We start from the raw sequence: 17,876 nt of genomic DNA on the forward strand, positions 1-17,876 counted from the left end.
GAGGCCTAGAAAAAGTCCATATTTTGCCTAAGAATGACTGTATTCAATTTTACAAAGGAGAAACTATGTTAGGCAACATGTTCAGAAATCCTAACATTTTCTTTTACTTCACGTTATACTTAAGGATCACATTTTAATGTCAACTGGTGTCTAGGAAAGAGTAAACATAACAGGCTTGAGACTGTTCTCTTAGAAAGGCCTATGTGCCTGGCATCTGAGAACCTCGCTTAATAAACTGTTCTCTATACTGAGATAATACTTTTCCTAATGATAAGGGTGGCTTACTCTGTCTAAACTGTTTGTACAAACAATGTGGTTCATGTTGAACACCTGCTTTTTTCCTTCTGTGAGACTGAAATTCTGGGACACATTAGGCACAGACTGCCTACATGATCAGCATTCAAAAAAAATCCCTGGGTGTGGAGTTTCTACAGGGTAAAAACATCACACGTGTTGCTGCATTTTTTTATGCTCTTCCCCTCATGGGAAGGGGAGAGCATAAAGAAGTCGGTATGTGGATTCTTCTTAACTCTGCCCATGTCTTTCTCCCTGATGATTCAGCTGTGTGTCCTTACTATGTTGCTGTAATAAATCTTAGGTGTGAGTATAACTATGTGCTGAGTCTTCTGGGTCCTAGTGAATCTCTGAATGGGAAGGTGGTCTTGGGGACTCCTGACACAACTGGCTTACTCATTCTACTTTAATCTCAATTCATTTAATACTTCAGTAAGTATTTGTTGAACCTCTACAGATGTCAGGCAATGTTCCAAGCACTTGGGATATATTAGTGAAGAAAACAAAGAACTGATTCCTAGAGAAATTTGCATTCTAATAGGATGAGCTAGATGGTAAAACAACAAAATAATAAAGTAAATTATGTAAGTCACTAGAAGGTAATAAGAAAGCCCATAGGAAAAAGCAAAGGAAGAGCAAGGTATGGGGATTCTGGTTGAGTAGGATGAGGGTGAGAGGCAGCATTAAACAGGACACTCGAGAAGGCCTCATGAAGAAGGTATGATTTGCGCAAAGCTGGACAGAGATGGGGGAAGAGCATTTTAGATTAGTCACCTGGTATACTCTCTGCCTACGGGTACGTTAGATGAAATTGCCAAACTGCTTTCCACAGTTACATTTTCACCAGCAATGTTAGAGAATTTCAATTTCTCCACATTCTCATCAATGCTGGTTGTCTTTTCTAATTATACCCATCCTCATAGGTGAGAAGTGATATCTCATGCGGTTTTGATACCCATTTCCCAGATGACTGCTGTAGAATATCTTCATGTGCATACTGGCCACAGCTATATTATTTGGAGAAATGTCTATCTAAATCATCTATTTTAAAACTGGGTTATTGTCTTTTCATTATTGAGTTGTATTAATTCTCTATTTATTCTGGGTATAAGTTCCTTAACAGATATGTTCTAAAAATACCTTCTCCCATTCTGTGGGTTCTCATTTTCTAGATAGTGTAATTTGTAGCACAAAACTTTTAAATTTTAATGTAGTTCTATTTATCTATTTTTATCTATTGTTGCTTGTACTTTGTACAGATTATAAGATTATTACTCACACCTAAGATTTGGTGCCATATTTAAGAATCCAAGGTCATGAAGATTTATTTACTAATACATTTTCTTCTTAGAGTTTTAAAGTTTGGGCTCCTGCATTTAGTTCTCATCCACTGTAAATTAATTATTTTGGAGTAGGTAAGCTATGTAACTCCACCCTTTTGCATGTGGATATCTAATAGCTGTCCCAGCACCATTTGTTGAAAAGACAACTCTTTTCCCATTGAACAATCTTGGCATTTTCGATGATAATCAATTGACCACAGAAGTATAAGTTTATTTCTAGACTATCATTCTATTCCATTGAGATATATGCCTACCCCTGTGCAGCAGTACCACTTATCTCAATTACTATAGCTTTGTATTAAGTTTTAAAATGACTAAGTTTGAATCTTCCAAGGTTATTCTTTTATTTAGAATTTTGGCTATTCTGGCTTCCTTGTATTTCCACATGAATTTTAGGTTCAGCCTGTCATTTTCTGTAAAAAAGCAAACTAGAATATTGGTAGGGAGTACTTAATTTTTTTCAGTTTTGTAAGATATTTTAATTATTTTATTTATTATATTATTATTATTATTTTTAGAGAGAGAAAATGCTTTCTCTCTCTAAGTGAAGTGGTGGGGAGAAGTGGTGGGGAGAAGGGGAGGGAGAATCCTAAGGAGGCTCCATGCCCAGTGTGGAGCCTGACATTGGGCTTGATCCCATGACCCTGAAGTCATGACCTGAGCTGAAATCAAGAGTCAGACACTTAACTGACTGAGCTACCCAGGCACCCTGGGAAATATTTTAATTAAAAAAAAATGTTTACCTATAGTGAAAATCAGTGTTTTTTTGGGGGTGTAGGTTTTTACATTTCTATAAATTTTGATAAATACATGAATTAATGTAATCATTACTATAATCAGGACCCAGAGCAATTTAATTACTCAAAAATATTCTCTCTTGCTACCCTTTGCAATAAAAAATACACTCTCGGCAGCTAGAGGTATAAATCCTTTATTTCTGAAGGAGAATCTGGATGATACACTGTAGTGCCAGCAAAAGCAGTTACCACTGCCAACTATCCTTCAGCGACATGAAATTTTAGAGTAGGAAGAAATACTCAAGTAACCTCTCCATGGGTGTCATCAAAGCATTTTCATGGATGCCCAGATCAGGGACAATGAATAGGAAACAAAAATATATTCGTTGGATAATGCATAGGAAAAAAAAAAGTCTCTATCAAGGACCTTCTAAAGCCTTGAGAAAAGTCAAAGGTATCTGCAATGGTGAACCCAGTCACCTTAATGAAAAATCAGATTCAGAGTTAAAAGATCAGTCTTTATACCAGCTGCCCTCATCTCTTAGGACTCTCTCCTTCACTTGTCCATCTCCAGTCTTTGGTCTCCTTGTTGTTCCTTAAATATGCCAGGCAGTTTTCTGTCCCACTGCTTTTGCACTGACTACCTCCCCTTTGCAAGCAAATATTCTCCTTCAGATATCCATGTCGTTCATTTCTTTACCTTCAAATCTTTGCTCAAATTGTACCTTCTCAGTGAGACCTACTCTAACTCCCACTCTGCAGCATTCCCATTCCTCCTTGCTTGGTTTCTTCCTCCATAATGCTTATGACCTAACATACAATAGAACTTATTTGTAAATATTTATTTCTCCCCTTCCTGAGCACCATAAGAACAGAAATTTATACCTGTTTTGTTTGCTGATTTATATTTAGAGCCTGGAAGAGTGCTTGGTACTCAATAAATATTTGTTCAGTGAGTAACTTAAATTCACATGGACATTCATCTGTCAATATTAATTTAATTATTTTTTAAAGATTTTATTTATTTATTCATGAGATACACAGATGCTCAACCGCTGAGCCACCCAGTGTCTCCCAATTGTCAATATTTAAACATTTAAGTTACCCTATGTTCTTATTTCCAAGTGAAATGAAAACTCAAGTACTTACTATACATAATGTACTTGGTTTCACACTTGAATATGCTCTCTAATTATAACTTTAGTAATTTAGATTAAAAATGGCATAGGTACTACATGTGAGACAATGGCACCGCAACTGTTTATCTTCCAAGGAACTGTACTGCGTAACGCACTAAGAATTTCCATCTACTCCTTGATGTACTTAACCATAAGTGAATCCAGAAAAAAAGTACATATATAAAAAAGAGAAAAAATTCACATATGACACAGTAAAAAACAAATAAAAACTGTATTACTCACTGCCTACTAAGCTGGCAAGAGATGAGTCAAGGTCACTCCCAAGGGCTTTGCTTGCTGCCATTGCTGGACTAGGTGGAACCATTGAAATGGGTGCAGGCTGCCCGGCTGGTGCCATGGTTGGCATCAGTAGATCGCCTAGACCATCAAACACTGGAAATCAAATAGACCAGGTTCAGAATGATTGAAAAATAAAAAGGCCATATGCAAAATTAAAGGGAAATTATCTTCTGAAAAACTATAAGTGAATATACAATCTTACAAAGGAAGGCATGGAATCACACTTTTTATGACTCTAACACCAAGAAGAACATTTCAACATATGTCTACTCATAAAGTACAGAAATACTAGTCAACATAAACAAAGATGGGAAAAAAATCTGTGTAATGTACAAGAAAGAGCACAGATTTTGCAGTTGGCATTAGGCTCAAATTTAGTTGCATGCTTCACTAGCTGTGTGATTTTGAGAAAGTGACTATCTGAGCTTTAGTTTCCTCATCTGTAAATGTGGAGGGTACTGCTATCACATAGTTTTGTTATGAAGATTAAATTAGATAATAGTATGTCTTTATAATAATGATTGCTCTATATAGGGACTCAGTTAAGTGGTAGCCACTGATACTCTTATTAAACACAATCACTAAAATACTTTATTTAACAGCAAAGCCTAAATAATTTACTCTCAAATCCTACAATGCTTATCTTTTCTTTCCCTCTACAATGCTTATCTTTAAAACAATTCTTTCATGAGAAAAGAAGTCTGGATCTCCTAGTTTCCTATGAAGTTAGTGTTAGAATAAAACCTGATCTAATGGGCAATACTTAGTAGTAAGTATCTGAAAAACAGCTGACCATATTTTAGAAGTAAAAGTTTTGATCCTCCCTCTCGTTATAAGCAGTAATTTTTGGTTCTAATTTTAAAGGAATGTTTAGAGGAAAAACTATTTTAACTATTAGGAACCATGCTATTATTGATGGTTCCTGGTCACTATGTAACCAATTACCACTTGTTTAGTTCCTAAAATACAGAAAGACCATTCAAAATATAGACTCAGAGGATTTGCATGAATTGTTGCTAATACCTATGTCAAAATTTTTGTGGTTAATTTTCCTTTAAAAAGTATGAATATTTACCATCAGCACTACTGTACAAGAATTCTAAAGTGGAAAAAGGATAGCATTCAACTAGGCACTGGCAAGAGAAGCAACTAAATTTTCAGGCAGGGGTATATTTAGGGTGTTTTCTGAAACACATTTAATTGCCAAAAACTCACCAATTGAAAATTTGTAGTAAGGACCCAGCATGGGAAGAGTAGAATGGAAGAAAATACAAACAAAATGACAGCAGGATGAAAGATTAAAGGCAGGCAGAGAATACTAGTTGTGTCCCAACTTCATAAAACCGAGGGCCATGCAAGCTTCAGAGGGTGTAAGCAATGGCAGTGGGAGTGTCCACACATTCAGATACTGCATAAAGTGTTTGTTTTCCCTTAACCATCTCTAAACCACGTGCATGTAAGCTCATGCAAACAGATGGTGTGTGTGTTGTTAGATTTCTGCTAAAAATTGAAACAGAAACACAGAAAAGGATTACAGGTTATCCTTAAATCTTCCAAAATGTACTGAAAATATATACTTAAAATACAGAATAAGAGATTCATTAAAGTTTTATAACCAGGTCGTCACTCAATATCTGCTTATAAGTTTCCTGATATCATACTAACCTTAGGTGGGCTATTTTACAATCAGAATAAATGAAAAGAACATTTGAAAATCACTGCCTCACCTGATGGATCAAAGGAGCTGCTGCTAGAAGTTGAAGGCGTTGTTCCAAAAGCTGCCTCAAAATTGGGCTGTAGCAGGTTATTCTGAGCTGGAGTCACTGGTGATGGAGAAGGGGCCATAAAAGAACCCCCAAATCCTGAGGAAAAAAACAGTCCCAGAAAAATATAAATGGAAATAACTAAAGGTAGTTAAAGGCCAGAAAAACAGACAGGAAGAGTCCTATGAGACTGAATCAATATAGATAGACGAGAAGTCAGTAAAATCTGGGAAGTTAGTTTTTAAAAAGTTTTTCATGTATCTTGGTATCTGTCATATATTTTTTAAAGATTTTCATTTATTTTTTAAATTCAAGTACAACACTCAATATTACATTAGGGTTTCAGGGATACCGTATAGTGAATCAACAATTCTATACATTAGTCAGTGCTCATCATAAGTACTCTTTAATCCCTATCACCTATTTCACAACCCCTCCCCTCCTAACCTCCTCTCTGGGAACTGCCAGTTTTGTCATGTATTAATGAGACTAAAGTTAATTAGAAATAAGATAGCACTTAAGAATACATACCCTTGTTAAGAGAACCTGTGGCAACCAAACCTATTATTACAACAGAACTACATAAAACTTAAAAAAATCTCAGGAGGGTTAAAACTGAGATAATCCTATTATATTAAAATTTTGTTTCTTCAAGTCACAATACCAAGTAAGCTAGAAAATGCTTAGTTGTATGCATTGGCTCACTATAATAAAAAAAATCAGAAAAATATGCAGGAACTCTGCCACCAAATCCTCCTTAATATCTTTCCTACATGTTCTAGTCCCACTGCTGCTAAATTTGGGTTCCTTCACATTAGCTCTCAGGATTTATAAACAGCCACCCAGAGGGGCTTCCTGCCTCTACCCTGGACCTCCCCCCATCTAATCTCTGCTGTGCAACTAGACTGATGTTTCTGAATGGAAAACACTGACAAAGTTACTTGTCTAAAGTCCTTCACTACCATAACTTTCAGATTCATATAATGCATATTCCTTTGCATAGCAATCAAGCTCTTTTGTCTCTGTCCCCCTCTCCCTCCCTAACACCTCATGAGGAGTCAGATGCCCACTCCAGGAGGGCCTCTTGGACTGATACTGTCACCCACAGCTATGCCACCCCTGACTCCAGGTATGCTTGAGTTACATGCTCTGCCTCTGTGTCCTCCATATTGGATACATCTCTCCATCCCATTCCCATCACATGTCTTTATTTCCATCCGCAAGCTCCCACTCTGGGGATGGCTTTTTGGTGTCAGGAACTGTCTTCTGTTTTTCACCAATATTCAGCACAATGCCTAAGACATGGAATTACTCTTTACTGCATACAGACACTTCTGAATATAAAAGGTACAGAGGAATCAAAGGCCACTGTAAGGTAACCAGACTTCAAATTATTTACCTTCTGAAGGCTGGAAGCAAGTAATTTCTCTCAAACAACAGATAGAAGCAGAAACAAAGTTCACTCTGTACTGCTTCTGTACAAAACAAGCAACCAGTGAAGGCAGTGGTTTCTTAATAAGACACTGAAAGATATTCTATTATCAAAGAATTTACTTCCAAAGTCTCTTCTATATTATTTGGGTATAAATATTCCTTCTAATCTAGTCACATCTCCTCTTTTTTACAAACTTCTTGCAAAAACAAAGAATGCTTTAAAGAATCCTTAAATTTTCATTCTATAGAACTAGTTTGTAATTTGGAAAATGACTTCCACTGAAATTCTCCAGCTATTTTCTAAAGCAGGCAATAACATTCAAGTCGTATTGCTCCCAGACATTGATAATGGCACAAGTTTAGGCTTTTCTTGCATATGTATTAAAAATGCAATTTGAAAACTGTTATCTAATAGAGGATGGTCTTTAAAGCTCATAGTGGCTACCTGAACTGATTTTAGTATTTTAGTGACATAGGCATTATGTAAATTTCCTAAATGAACAAAAGACATTCTCTAGATCTTTAAGAACTAGTACTATGAAGCAAAGATAGGCTAGAAGTAATTATTTCTGTGGATGGGATTGTTTGGTTTTAGGGAGATTGATGGTTATGCTGATGCTGACTTCTTGGAAACATCCCACACCTCAAGTTCGAATATGACTGTGCTTACTTGAGGTAATTTTTCTGTGGTGTGGTTCTCTTTGTAATAGGTGAATGTGCAAACAGCTGTTCTAGACTCTCGGTTTCTTAAAACTGGACCAAGAAGAGACAATTTATTCTACAATCACAGCATATTAGTGTTGGAAAAAGCCTTTTGATCATCTGTTTAAAGCCTGTCTTTCTGTGAGTGGAAGAAAGGATGCAAGGGCCACCCAAGATTCAGTAGTAGAAAAAGAAAAATGAGCATTTACACTAGGCTCATCTGCTTAGTGCTACTGAGTTTCATGAGATACGGAGATCACATTCATAGGTGATAATGAAAAAAAATTAATGACTTCTCTAAGAAAGTGAAGGGTAAAAGCCAACACTGGCATGAGGCTCACTAAATACCAGCAGGGTTACTATTCTAAGCATTTTTTTTTTTTTTTAGGTTGAACCATATGAACCATATGGATCGCTAATAAATAATCATTTTGGTCCTACAAAAACAGGTTTATATATATATTGTTCAAACCAAAACATACATTAGCTCATTTAATCCTCACAACAAATCTGTGAAGTTTCACAGAAGAAGACACTGAGGCCAGAGAAGTTAAGTAATCTGCCTAGGGTCAAATGACAGCAAATAAGAGCCAGGATTCCACACAGGAATCATCCAGAGGTTGGGCTCTTTACCACATTACTACATGGCCTCTTTTCCATAGTGGGGAGTAACTCCAGGGTTATACTCTTTCCTGCAGGATTATGAACTTGAGAGAGATCTAGAAAGATAAGACTTTTCCCCATTAAATTCAGTTCTTATGAAGTAGGTGCCCTCATAAATCTGAACTACTTAAAAAGCTATAAAGTGATATAAGATAACCAACTGATTATATCAAAGAAAAAAATCTGCTATATTCTAAATGAAGGGTTAAACAGGAAAATTATAGATATTAACAAGGGAAACTCCTTCTGTTAAGTGAAAAGTTTTAGAGCCCTGGAATAGACGTAACAAGAAAACCCAAACCACTAATCTTTCTATATGGTTCCAAATTATATTAAGAAAGATATTCTATGGAGTTGAAGGTAACAATCATAGGCTTCCAGATATCCTGCAGGCATATTTGGACTGTCTTACGCTATAACTGAATCTCCATCTCTCTTCAAGTGCTCAACCATCTATAGACACACTCTTTTGTCACAGATAGTTGATCTTATGAATCTATCTTTCTAAAGAGAACAGCCTACACACTTAAGGAAGTTCTATTAACAGACATATCAAAACTGACAGTCACAGTTGATATATCACTTGGGTCAGGAGAGTGAAATTTTAAACCTACTGGTAGATAAACACACTCCCACATACCACCCCCACACTCAAATATGTTAAAGATGATGTCATCTCACTTACCCTGTAATATAGTCAGCTGTCAACAAATTCCATTTTCTAAGATCAATCTGAGATAGTCAATATTTCTAGGAATAATAGCCTTTGTCTGACGTGTTTCAGACAGCTTCCCCCACCTCCTTAGAGTATGAAATAGTTGGTTCTCTGTACATCTTCCCATTCAGTGGATATTATGTTATTAACTCTACCCTGAACATTTTTATATTTTAAATCAGTTCAAACACCTCTGTGGTTCTGCTAAAAAGTCATCTGTGTCATGTGGTTAACAGAGAATGCAAAACTACAAAGAGTCTCATAAGACTGGCCCATATTATTCTCTGCCTTTGGAATTAAAGATAGGATGTGGCACATTCCTAACACTAGTACAAATTTATGGTGCGGTCACTCTAGAATTGTGTCTATTATGGAAGAACATGGTTTTCCGCTTGCTGTCAACCTGAGAAGTTAGGCATAAAACATCTAATCTCCCTTAAGAATCCATTTTTACATCTGTCATCCAGTAATCTATATATTTCAGACATCTAAGTTTTCAGGTGGTGTATCTTAAGAGGAATTTAAGAGCTTTATTGTTCACTGCATGAAACAATATTTCCTTTGATTTGATACAAACTTTACTTTCATGTTTCCAGTAAGACTATCCCAGACTGGATAATATTTGCATCCTACCAATAATCTCAATGATTTGGAGATTCTTCAAGCCTGTTCTTATTGGTCAAAACAGCTGTCTTTTCTAGAATAGTCTCTAGTTTAACCACTTTGGATACACCAACAGAACTTGAAATTTTTACTTACAGGGTAGAAGATGACTCAGATGATATTTCATGCACAATTTAATTCTGGAATTGGTATTATTTGAAAGTTCTAGTGGTAAATTTGAATAAAGAAGAATAACCAGTTTTTATGAAAGATATGCCCAATTTAAAAGACTATCCAGGGATCCCTGGGTGGCACAGCGGTTTGGCGCCTGCCTTTGGCCCAGGGCGCGATCCTGGAGACCCGGGATCGAATCCCACGTCGGGCTCCCAGTGCATGGAGCCTGCTTCTCCCTCTGCCTGTGTCTCTGCCTCTCTCTCTCTCTCTCTCTCTCTCTCTCTCTGTGTGACTATCATAGATGAGGATTAAAAAAATAAAATAAAATAAACCTAAAAAAATTAAAAGACTATCCATTTAGTCTTTGTTTTCTAGTTTTAAATTATATACAAATTTTTGGCAAAGCTTTCCTCCCCAATTTTGAGATGATTCTTAATTTTTGGTTTAAAATCTCTAAATCATTTTAAACATTTAATTATACATTATAAAAATTATATGTATATAATAATATTATATGTATATATATTATTATGTATATTATGTATATAATAATTATACATAATATTACATATTTATTGCATTTCCCTTGTTACATATATGTAAATTTATTCCCTCAAAAAAAAGTTGGAGGAGCAAGAGCCCTTGTTCAGCAACCAATGCTACTTTTAGAGAGTACACTTTCCATTACAATATATGTGTATTATTTTTCTTTTATGCTTACAAAATAGTTTTATTGCTGAAAGTGAATAATAGAAGATTCTAAATACTCACAAAATACAACTTTTTTTCTTTTTTGGTTCAAATTCTTACTTTCAATCTGATATTTGTGGACTTATTATCTATGATTGGGCTCATTTATCCTAAAACAACAAAAAAACGTTCCTTTTTATTTCAACAGCTTGTGGACTTAACTGTTCTCTCCCCATAGACACACATACAAGTATAACTAACACATGTTAAACTTCACTGTAAATTACCATAACACAGTGCCCCAAATATTTGTTCTACCATTGATATTCATTCAACATAAATGTCTGGGCAATTTGAAAACTCTGAAATAGCCACTGTCAGCTAGATTAAATATACAAATGTGACTGGGGTTTTATACTGTGTACATTAGCAGGGTTTTTTTTTTTTTTTTTTGGCTAGGAAAGTTGCTTGTAGTTCATAGTATAAAATTACATTAATATTCTATGATATTCTTTAATGAGAACATGGATTCTTGCTGTTTTGTTACCTGAACAAGTATGAGAAACATTTTTCTAAAGGCAAAACAGAAAAACTATAAAAAACAAGCCCAAACAATTAAGACCTAGAAAAATTAGAATTTAAAATCTCTTATATCAGGATATAAGGTAAAAGAATAGTAGGCCTCATGCCAGGTAAATCAGACTCAAATATGTACAAATTAAATTATAAGAATTGTTTGTAAAGCAAGCCAGACATTAAAACTCATTCCCACATACTTACATTAAAAATTAATCTATTCAGATTAAAAAAAAAGAAAGAAGAAAAGATGCACAAAATACTTTCCCATCACTAAATAAGTCACAAGATGATGCAGTGGAAAAAATGGGACATGTACAGTCAATGAAACCTATGTAAGTGACATGGTCACTTTCATCACTGATTTTTCCTTTTCTATCCGATTTTACTAAGATTTCAGGATGGACATTTTAAGATTGCTTTTGGTGAAGTGTTCTAACATGCACTTTTCGTGTACTTTCCTTTTGAGACATCCTCATACACAGAGCTTGTGCAGCTGAGACGGAGGTCCTTGATGCTGCATTTGGCAGTAGCTGATGAAACTTCCTGTTTGTTTCAGGTGTGTTTTAGACTCTATCTCACTCCCAGAATCAAATCTCTTGGCTCTGCGGCTGACTTCTGACTTTGAATTGGAAGAGAACATTGTTTTTTCCCACAGGCTTTGACCAGACTCTCTGCACCTACTTCTAGTGTTCCTGGCTCTAGGAAACAAAAGATCTCAGGTTTCAGCCCTGGAAGCACAAGGGGGTTAAATGGATTGAGGACAATGTGGCTTTGCAGTCTGGAGGCACTTAACATGACGGACCAGGCTCCTGCCAGGCTCCTATCTGATAGTCTTACAACTCCTCATTAGGGTCTGTGGCAAGAAAGGAGGTAACCCCAAGAACGAAAGACTTCTTAGAACTCTCCGAAAAGCGAGAGCATTTGATTTCATATGCCATCTCAACCTCAATTACAACTGCAAAGCCAAAGGCTTATAATCAGTACACTCATTTTGAAATTGACAAGGTCATCTTCCCCAAATAACCATTTAAAACTATGCTATTTCCGTGGCCTGTTAAAAACCCATTACTGAACCTTGAAAACTTGAATTAAGGTTATTGGTTTTATAAGAGCTTGAAGGTTTTATGACCAATTTGAAGACTCTAGGAAGAATACCCAGGGCAGAAGAAAAGCCAAGTAAGCTAGTATTTTTTCCCCAAATAACCAACTATGTTTTGCGTTAAGTGCACTGCCTTTTATCATATCTGCAGCTTCCAAAGTCCACAGTGACATCACAGTGGAACTCTGGTTCTTCACTATTCAGAAAAATACCAGCTGGCCGTCACTGGTATGAAGGCGATTCAGCAACCAGGAGTGTCATATTTAATCAAGGTAGTCTGAGTCTGAAGAGGAGAGGACAGACACAAATGAACTGCTATCACTCCCAAGAAAGATGGCTAACTAGCTAGTCTGAATGACTGATGGAAAGGAAGGGTAGCAGCTGGGCTGTGCTTACCCTTTCTGGCCTCTTGAGAAAAGATTGGACCTCATACCAAACTTCCTATAATACTGAAAGGTGACCAGGGTCCTTTCATGAGGTCATTACTCATTACTAATCCAACAATGAATGTGCTGTGCCTGCTGTACCTGGCCAGGACTGTTCATTACATGAAACAGTAAAACCTAGTCACTCTTTCAAGGGTATCATGATCAGCAGGAAAGTTAACTTGAGAGACTCTGAACATGGCAACTTCCTTGTGCTGATGTGACCCACACTCTCATCAATCCCCTGCCAACATTATGACCAAAATGCATCCCTTGTGGTGCCTGGGGAGGGGCACTGGAAGCTGCATCTGAGTATCTGAGGCTTCTGTGATGCTACTGCTGCACTTCCTGTTATATACCCTTCTAAGTCAAGTCAGAGTGAGGTAAGTTTATGAGTTTGATAACTTGAGCCTGAAACTTACTATTGTGGTCTTGCATATGGCAAATGCTTTGCTTATAAAAATAGTAATTTCTAGATCTGGCTATCATTAAGCACACTTTGCCCTGCCTCCAATGAAGACTGATAGTTGACTTTTACTATCTATGAGTATTTGAAATGTCCTCTTTTATTTTATCTATATCATTCTGGTAATAAGTAATAATCCTAGGCATCTTGTACCAGTCTACTTCACACTTCAACTCTCTGTTAACTGCGATCTTTGAAGAGGTTTTCAGATAAAAAAAAAAAAATCAACTAGTTAAAAAAGTGGCATAGATAGTGGCAGCTTCAACACTGGTGGAAATCTATGACAGTTTCTTTTAGAGTGATTCATGTTACAAAATCAATTGTCAAGCATAATGGTATCTTTCCACAAAAATTCCTTTAAAAAATGGGCAGAGTCAATACAAGATAAAATTTGCTACATAAGCATAATACTTCTTTAGTAAACAAAAAGAAATGTACTGAAAGTAAGGCATTAAGGAGCATCCAAGGAACCACAGAGGTGACTTGTATACAATTGTGACTTTAAATACTCATTTCATAAAATCCTGAGAAATAACTTTTTATTACACAGTGTTTTGTTTTTCAATTTTATGTCTCAAAAGGAAAGAAAACATGCACCTTGAAATTTACATATCTGTTACTCATAAAGATATATCCAAACTTAACTTTCACAAGATACCATTTTATTTTAATTTAATTAATTACCAGCTAGTAGGTCTGCCGATGCTGATGAACTAGAAGCAGCCTGAGGTGCAGGTTGGGGTTCAGAAGCACTACTTCCAAATGCATCTACCCATTATCCATTGTGCAGCAAAAAAGTAAAAGAGTGTAAACAGTAAGTACAGTAAGAAAATTAAGTGTTTTGCCAAGAAATGCATAGACGTGACACTTTCTGTGATGAGCGTGTTGCCTGTGGATATGTCAAATGATTGAGTAAACTGAATTATGCTCTAACCAGTTTATTCTCTCAAAAAAGATTTCTAGAATATTTCAGATTAACACCTCTTTGTAAAAGTAAGGCAATTTTTGTTTTTAAAAATAAAAGTTTTAGATGAAATCCTGTCATCTCTTAAAATAGGACTCAGGTTTAAAAAATTTTGCCCAAAGACAATACAACAGAATTTCTCCATTTAGAACTCTATTAAACTTAAAAAAAAATTAACAAACCTAATTCAAGCAGCAGCAGCCCTACTTGTACCCATTTATTAAAGTTCAGTGTTTATTTGCCACAAGTTTTGAGCTCCTAAATGTCCGAGACTGTTGACACAATTGTACTCCTCATGTACCCATCATGGCATATACCATGATGCTTCAATGTACGGTACTCAATGTGGTTTTAATTTGCTAAGAATGGTATTTTAGCCTGTGGCATAACATTTATGGACATTCATGAAGAAATCACTTCAAACCAGTACTTTTCCCTATAAATTTACTGCTAATAAAAGACTTTAAATGCATCACCCAAATTAGTGCAAGAGTTAATTCAGTACATCTCCCTGCCTGAAGATAATATACAAAGTAAGGGGAAAATACATTTAAATCAGTGCAACATCTAATTCTCTGGAAGGATTTTAAAATATTAAGCTCAACATAAATGAACCCCACAGAACAATGTATGGCTCTACATCTTAAGTTTTCAGTTTGGACTGGCTTATTTGTTTTCAACTTTAAGTTATCTAATGTTTACAATACTTTTAAGAACTTAGAAATGTTGATTTAGCCAACAGATCAGGATCACCAAGGAAGAACAGTAGAAGGAAATTCCAACCAGCTGATTCTACATTAGGATGAACAGAAAGTTAAAAACACAGACTTCAAATGAAAAATGATTTGATTCTATTAGGCCATGCATTGAAAATTATGACAAACTGATGAGAATGAAGATAATGATGGAAAAGATCTTAAAAACTTAAATTTATAGTTAAGAGATGGAAGTAACTTTAGAGTCTAAAGAAAAAAATGATAGAATATAATGAAATAGAAGATGTAAAAACTCTTCTGAATAGGGGAGGGAAGACTCTTTAGATGTTGAAGGAGGAGAGATACGCACCCCCAAAAAGGTCTATCACACCTGAAGAATCCACCTTTGCTGGAGAGGCAGTGGTTGCAGGAGATGGTGCTGCAAATGCATCCACTACAGTGAAGCACACAACAGGAAAAATTGCATGTCACCCAAGTAAAATAAAACCATGAGCCTTGACAGATGGCTTCTTGGGATTTCATATTTAATGGCAGGCAGTAAGATTGCAGACAATCTTACCAGTTAAGAGAAAGCAAATAGATTAAAAAATATAGACTTTCCAGAAGAAAATAAAATTTGACTTCTTGAACTCAGAGGTTTTAGCATGGGGGGTGGGGGGGAGTTGTCTCTTCACCAGCAGTAGATTTGAAATTATTAATTAACCTCTTTAGTTGGTGATGGGCCAAAATGAGATTTTTTTTTTCAAGTGAAATTTGAGTTTAAAATGACTCAAGGCAAATCTGCATGTTTCCGTATCCACCTCTCCACACATAACCCCCATCACACATGTCAGAAGGCTTGGCCTTGGCAGAAGCACTCACCGGATAAGAGGTCAGCAGTGAGAGAACTCTCAGGCACAGGAGAGGCCCCTTGTGGTGGAGAGGAGAAAGCATCTTCCAAAAGTGAAACAAACCAAAACCAAGCAGAGGTAAGTAGAAAGCTGAAATCAAAGTTAAATATCTAACAAATGCATTATCACAGGTGAGCACAAAGAGTTCAATCATGAAAACATCTGGGGAAACTAATGTAAAAAAGGGTTGATTTAGTTTTACCTGTACCAAACAGGTCTATGCTAGGAGCAGCATCTGGCTTAGGCGCCGCAGCGACTTCAGGAGGAGACTCAAACAAATCTAAGACCAAGAACACACATGCCTTTACTCAACTTGACAAACCAGCCTGACATAGCATCGCTTTCCAGTTCTGAATTAGCACTGGGGAGAATTCTGAAGTAAGGAGTAGCAAATGGTTTCTAGAGAAGCACGTCGTTACACAGTTGTCATGCAGTAACAGTTGTGTATGCAGGGCATCTCAAGTATCAGAATTCAATCCACCAGATGGACAGAGTTCAACAACAACAAAAAATTACCACCAAAGATATCTAGAGCAGGAGGAGCGGCGGTGGTGGTGGCAGAGGTGGTGGCGGTGGCGGTGGTGGCAGCGGCGGCGGCGGTAGTGGCAGCAGTGGCAGCTGCAACAGCGGGAGCAGGAGAAGGAGCAGTGGCGGGAACCGGAGGGGCTGTGCTAGCTGTAGGGGTAACTACAGGAACACTGGTCTCAGGTGGCTTCATTGCAAAGAGGTCCAACTCGGGTGCAGCCTCTGCACTACCTTCAGATGGGGCAAAGGGGTCTTGTGGAAAGGAAAGTGGAGACACACATACAGCATCAGTAAGGAAAGAGACAAGAGAGACGCGTCGTATCTATGGATAAGAGACACCTGACACAGATATTCACACACTAGCTAGGCATTAAGCTGCTTGGGTTGAACTACTGTTTTATTAGCAAGGGTCAGTGATTAGGATGTTTTTCTAAAGAAAAAAAAAAAGAAAATTTAGTAGGTAACGCAAGTTAAGAAACTGAAATGCTACGAAGTACTGTAAAGATTAGCCTATGATTTGGGATCAGAGACTGTTATTCTTCAAGTCCTCAATCTGGGAAATTTGGTAGCTTTGAAAATTAATTAAAATATGCCTATTTATTAGAACTCAGTGCTACAAAAGAGTATGATACAAAAGCAGAGGACAAAAAACATTAAGAGAGCATACTTGCACTGACAAAAATTGTCAATCTTGAGAAATTGTCAATTTTGATAAGTATGCACTTCATTGTCTTAATGTTTTAAGTGCCGGCACTATTTATTCAGTTATGATGAATGATACTTTATACTCAAGAAGAAATTAAAGTTAGAAAAACATATGGCCACATCTCACTAAAGGAGTTTCACATCAGGACAGAAAAACAACAGACTTGCTCATGACTGTCAACCCACCATTTCCTGAACATGCATCAAGTGCTGCGGCTACGGGGGCTGGGGTAGCTGGCGCGGCGGCCCCTTCGGATGCTGCAGGGGCCTCCCCGGGAGAAGCTGCAAAGGCATCTTGGGTGCAGTTTTTAAAATAACAGAAATTAAAGGAATAAAAAGAGAAGAAAATATAGTAAAAGAACCAAGTTAAATTGCGAAAAAGGCTCCCTTATACAACATGAATTTTTTCAAATGCATTCTTATGGCTCATGCACTGTTGGCAGTCAGAAAATCATAATACTTTGCGCTCCTTCATGTTAGTTACATGCAAGGGGTACAGTGTTTATACTGCTGAAGCCTATTAGGATCCATCGGTAACAAAAGTCTTATTGTATAAGGGCTCTGAAAAGCATGTTTTATGTAACATTAAAAATTAATGGATGTGAAAATTAAAACACAAAAATAACCTTATTATGTGATTTAAGACATTAATCTTTCATGTACAGCTAATACTCATTCACTGTGTTACTATGATGTCTCTGACTGTGGTTTCTACCAAATATAGATGTCTTGTTTAATGTCAATAAAATTAAACATATGATGGTAATGTAAACAATTAAAGAAATGTTTATGGTCTAGTACAGGCAAAATTACACTGTTAACATGAAAGGTTTACTAAGTATTCATAAAAGTTAAGTCTTTGTTATCCTTGAAAAACATTTTCATATACACCAAGGATTTAAGGAAATAGA

At 36.5% G+C, this 17,876-nt stretch overlaps 1 protein-coding gene across 8 annotated transcripts in view; it reads right to left on the reverse strand.

Moving 5' to 3' along the window:
- Positions 1-17,876, reverse strand: part of SNAP91 (synaptosome associated protein 91) — a 140,981-nt gene that overhangs the window by 21,249 nt on the left and 101,856 nt on the right. For 3 of the 8 annotated variants that reach the window (XM_055330843.1, XM_055330845.1, XM_055330842.1), the window contains exons 15-22: positions 17,152-17,259; positions 16,252-16,512; positions 15,938-16,015; positions 15,707-15,778; positions 15,195-15,278; positions 13,850-13,933; positions 5,580-5,714; positions 3,796-3,945 (exon numbers count right to left, since the gene is read on the reverse strand). In XM_055330843.1, coding sequence (XP_055186818.1) covers positions 3,796-3,945; positions 5,580-5,714; positions 13,850-13,933; positions 15,195-15,278; positions 15,707-15,778; positions 15,938-16,015; positions 16,252-16,512; positions 17,152-17,259 — 972 coding nt within the window. The remainder of the gene's footprint in view (positions 1-3,795; positions 3,946-5,579; positions 5,715-13,849; positions 13,934-15,194; positions 15,279-15,706; positions 15,779-15,937; positions 16,016-16,251; positions 16,513-17,151; positions 17,260-17,876) is intronic. The other 5 variants (XM_055330844.1, XM_055330849.1, XM_055330846.1 and 2 more) reach the window with 5 other exon arrangements.

This window comes from Nyctereutes procyonoides, unplaced genomic scaffold, assembly GCF_905146905.1.
Source record: "Nyctereutes procyonoides isolate TBG_1078 unplaced genomic scaffold, NYPRO_anot_genome, whole genome shotgun sequence".
In the NCBI taxonomy this organism is placed as follows: domain Eukaryota; kingdom Metazoa; phylum Chordata; class Mammalia; order Carnivora; family Canidae; genus Nyctereutes; species Nyctereutes procyonoides.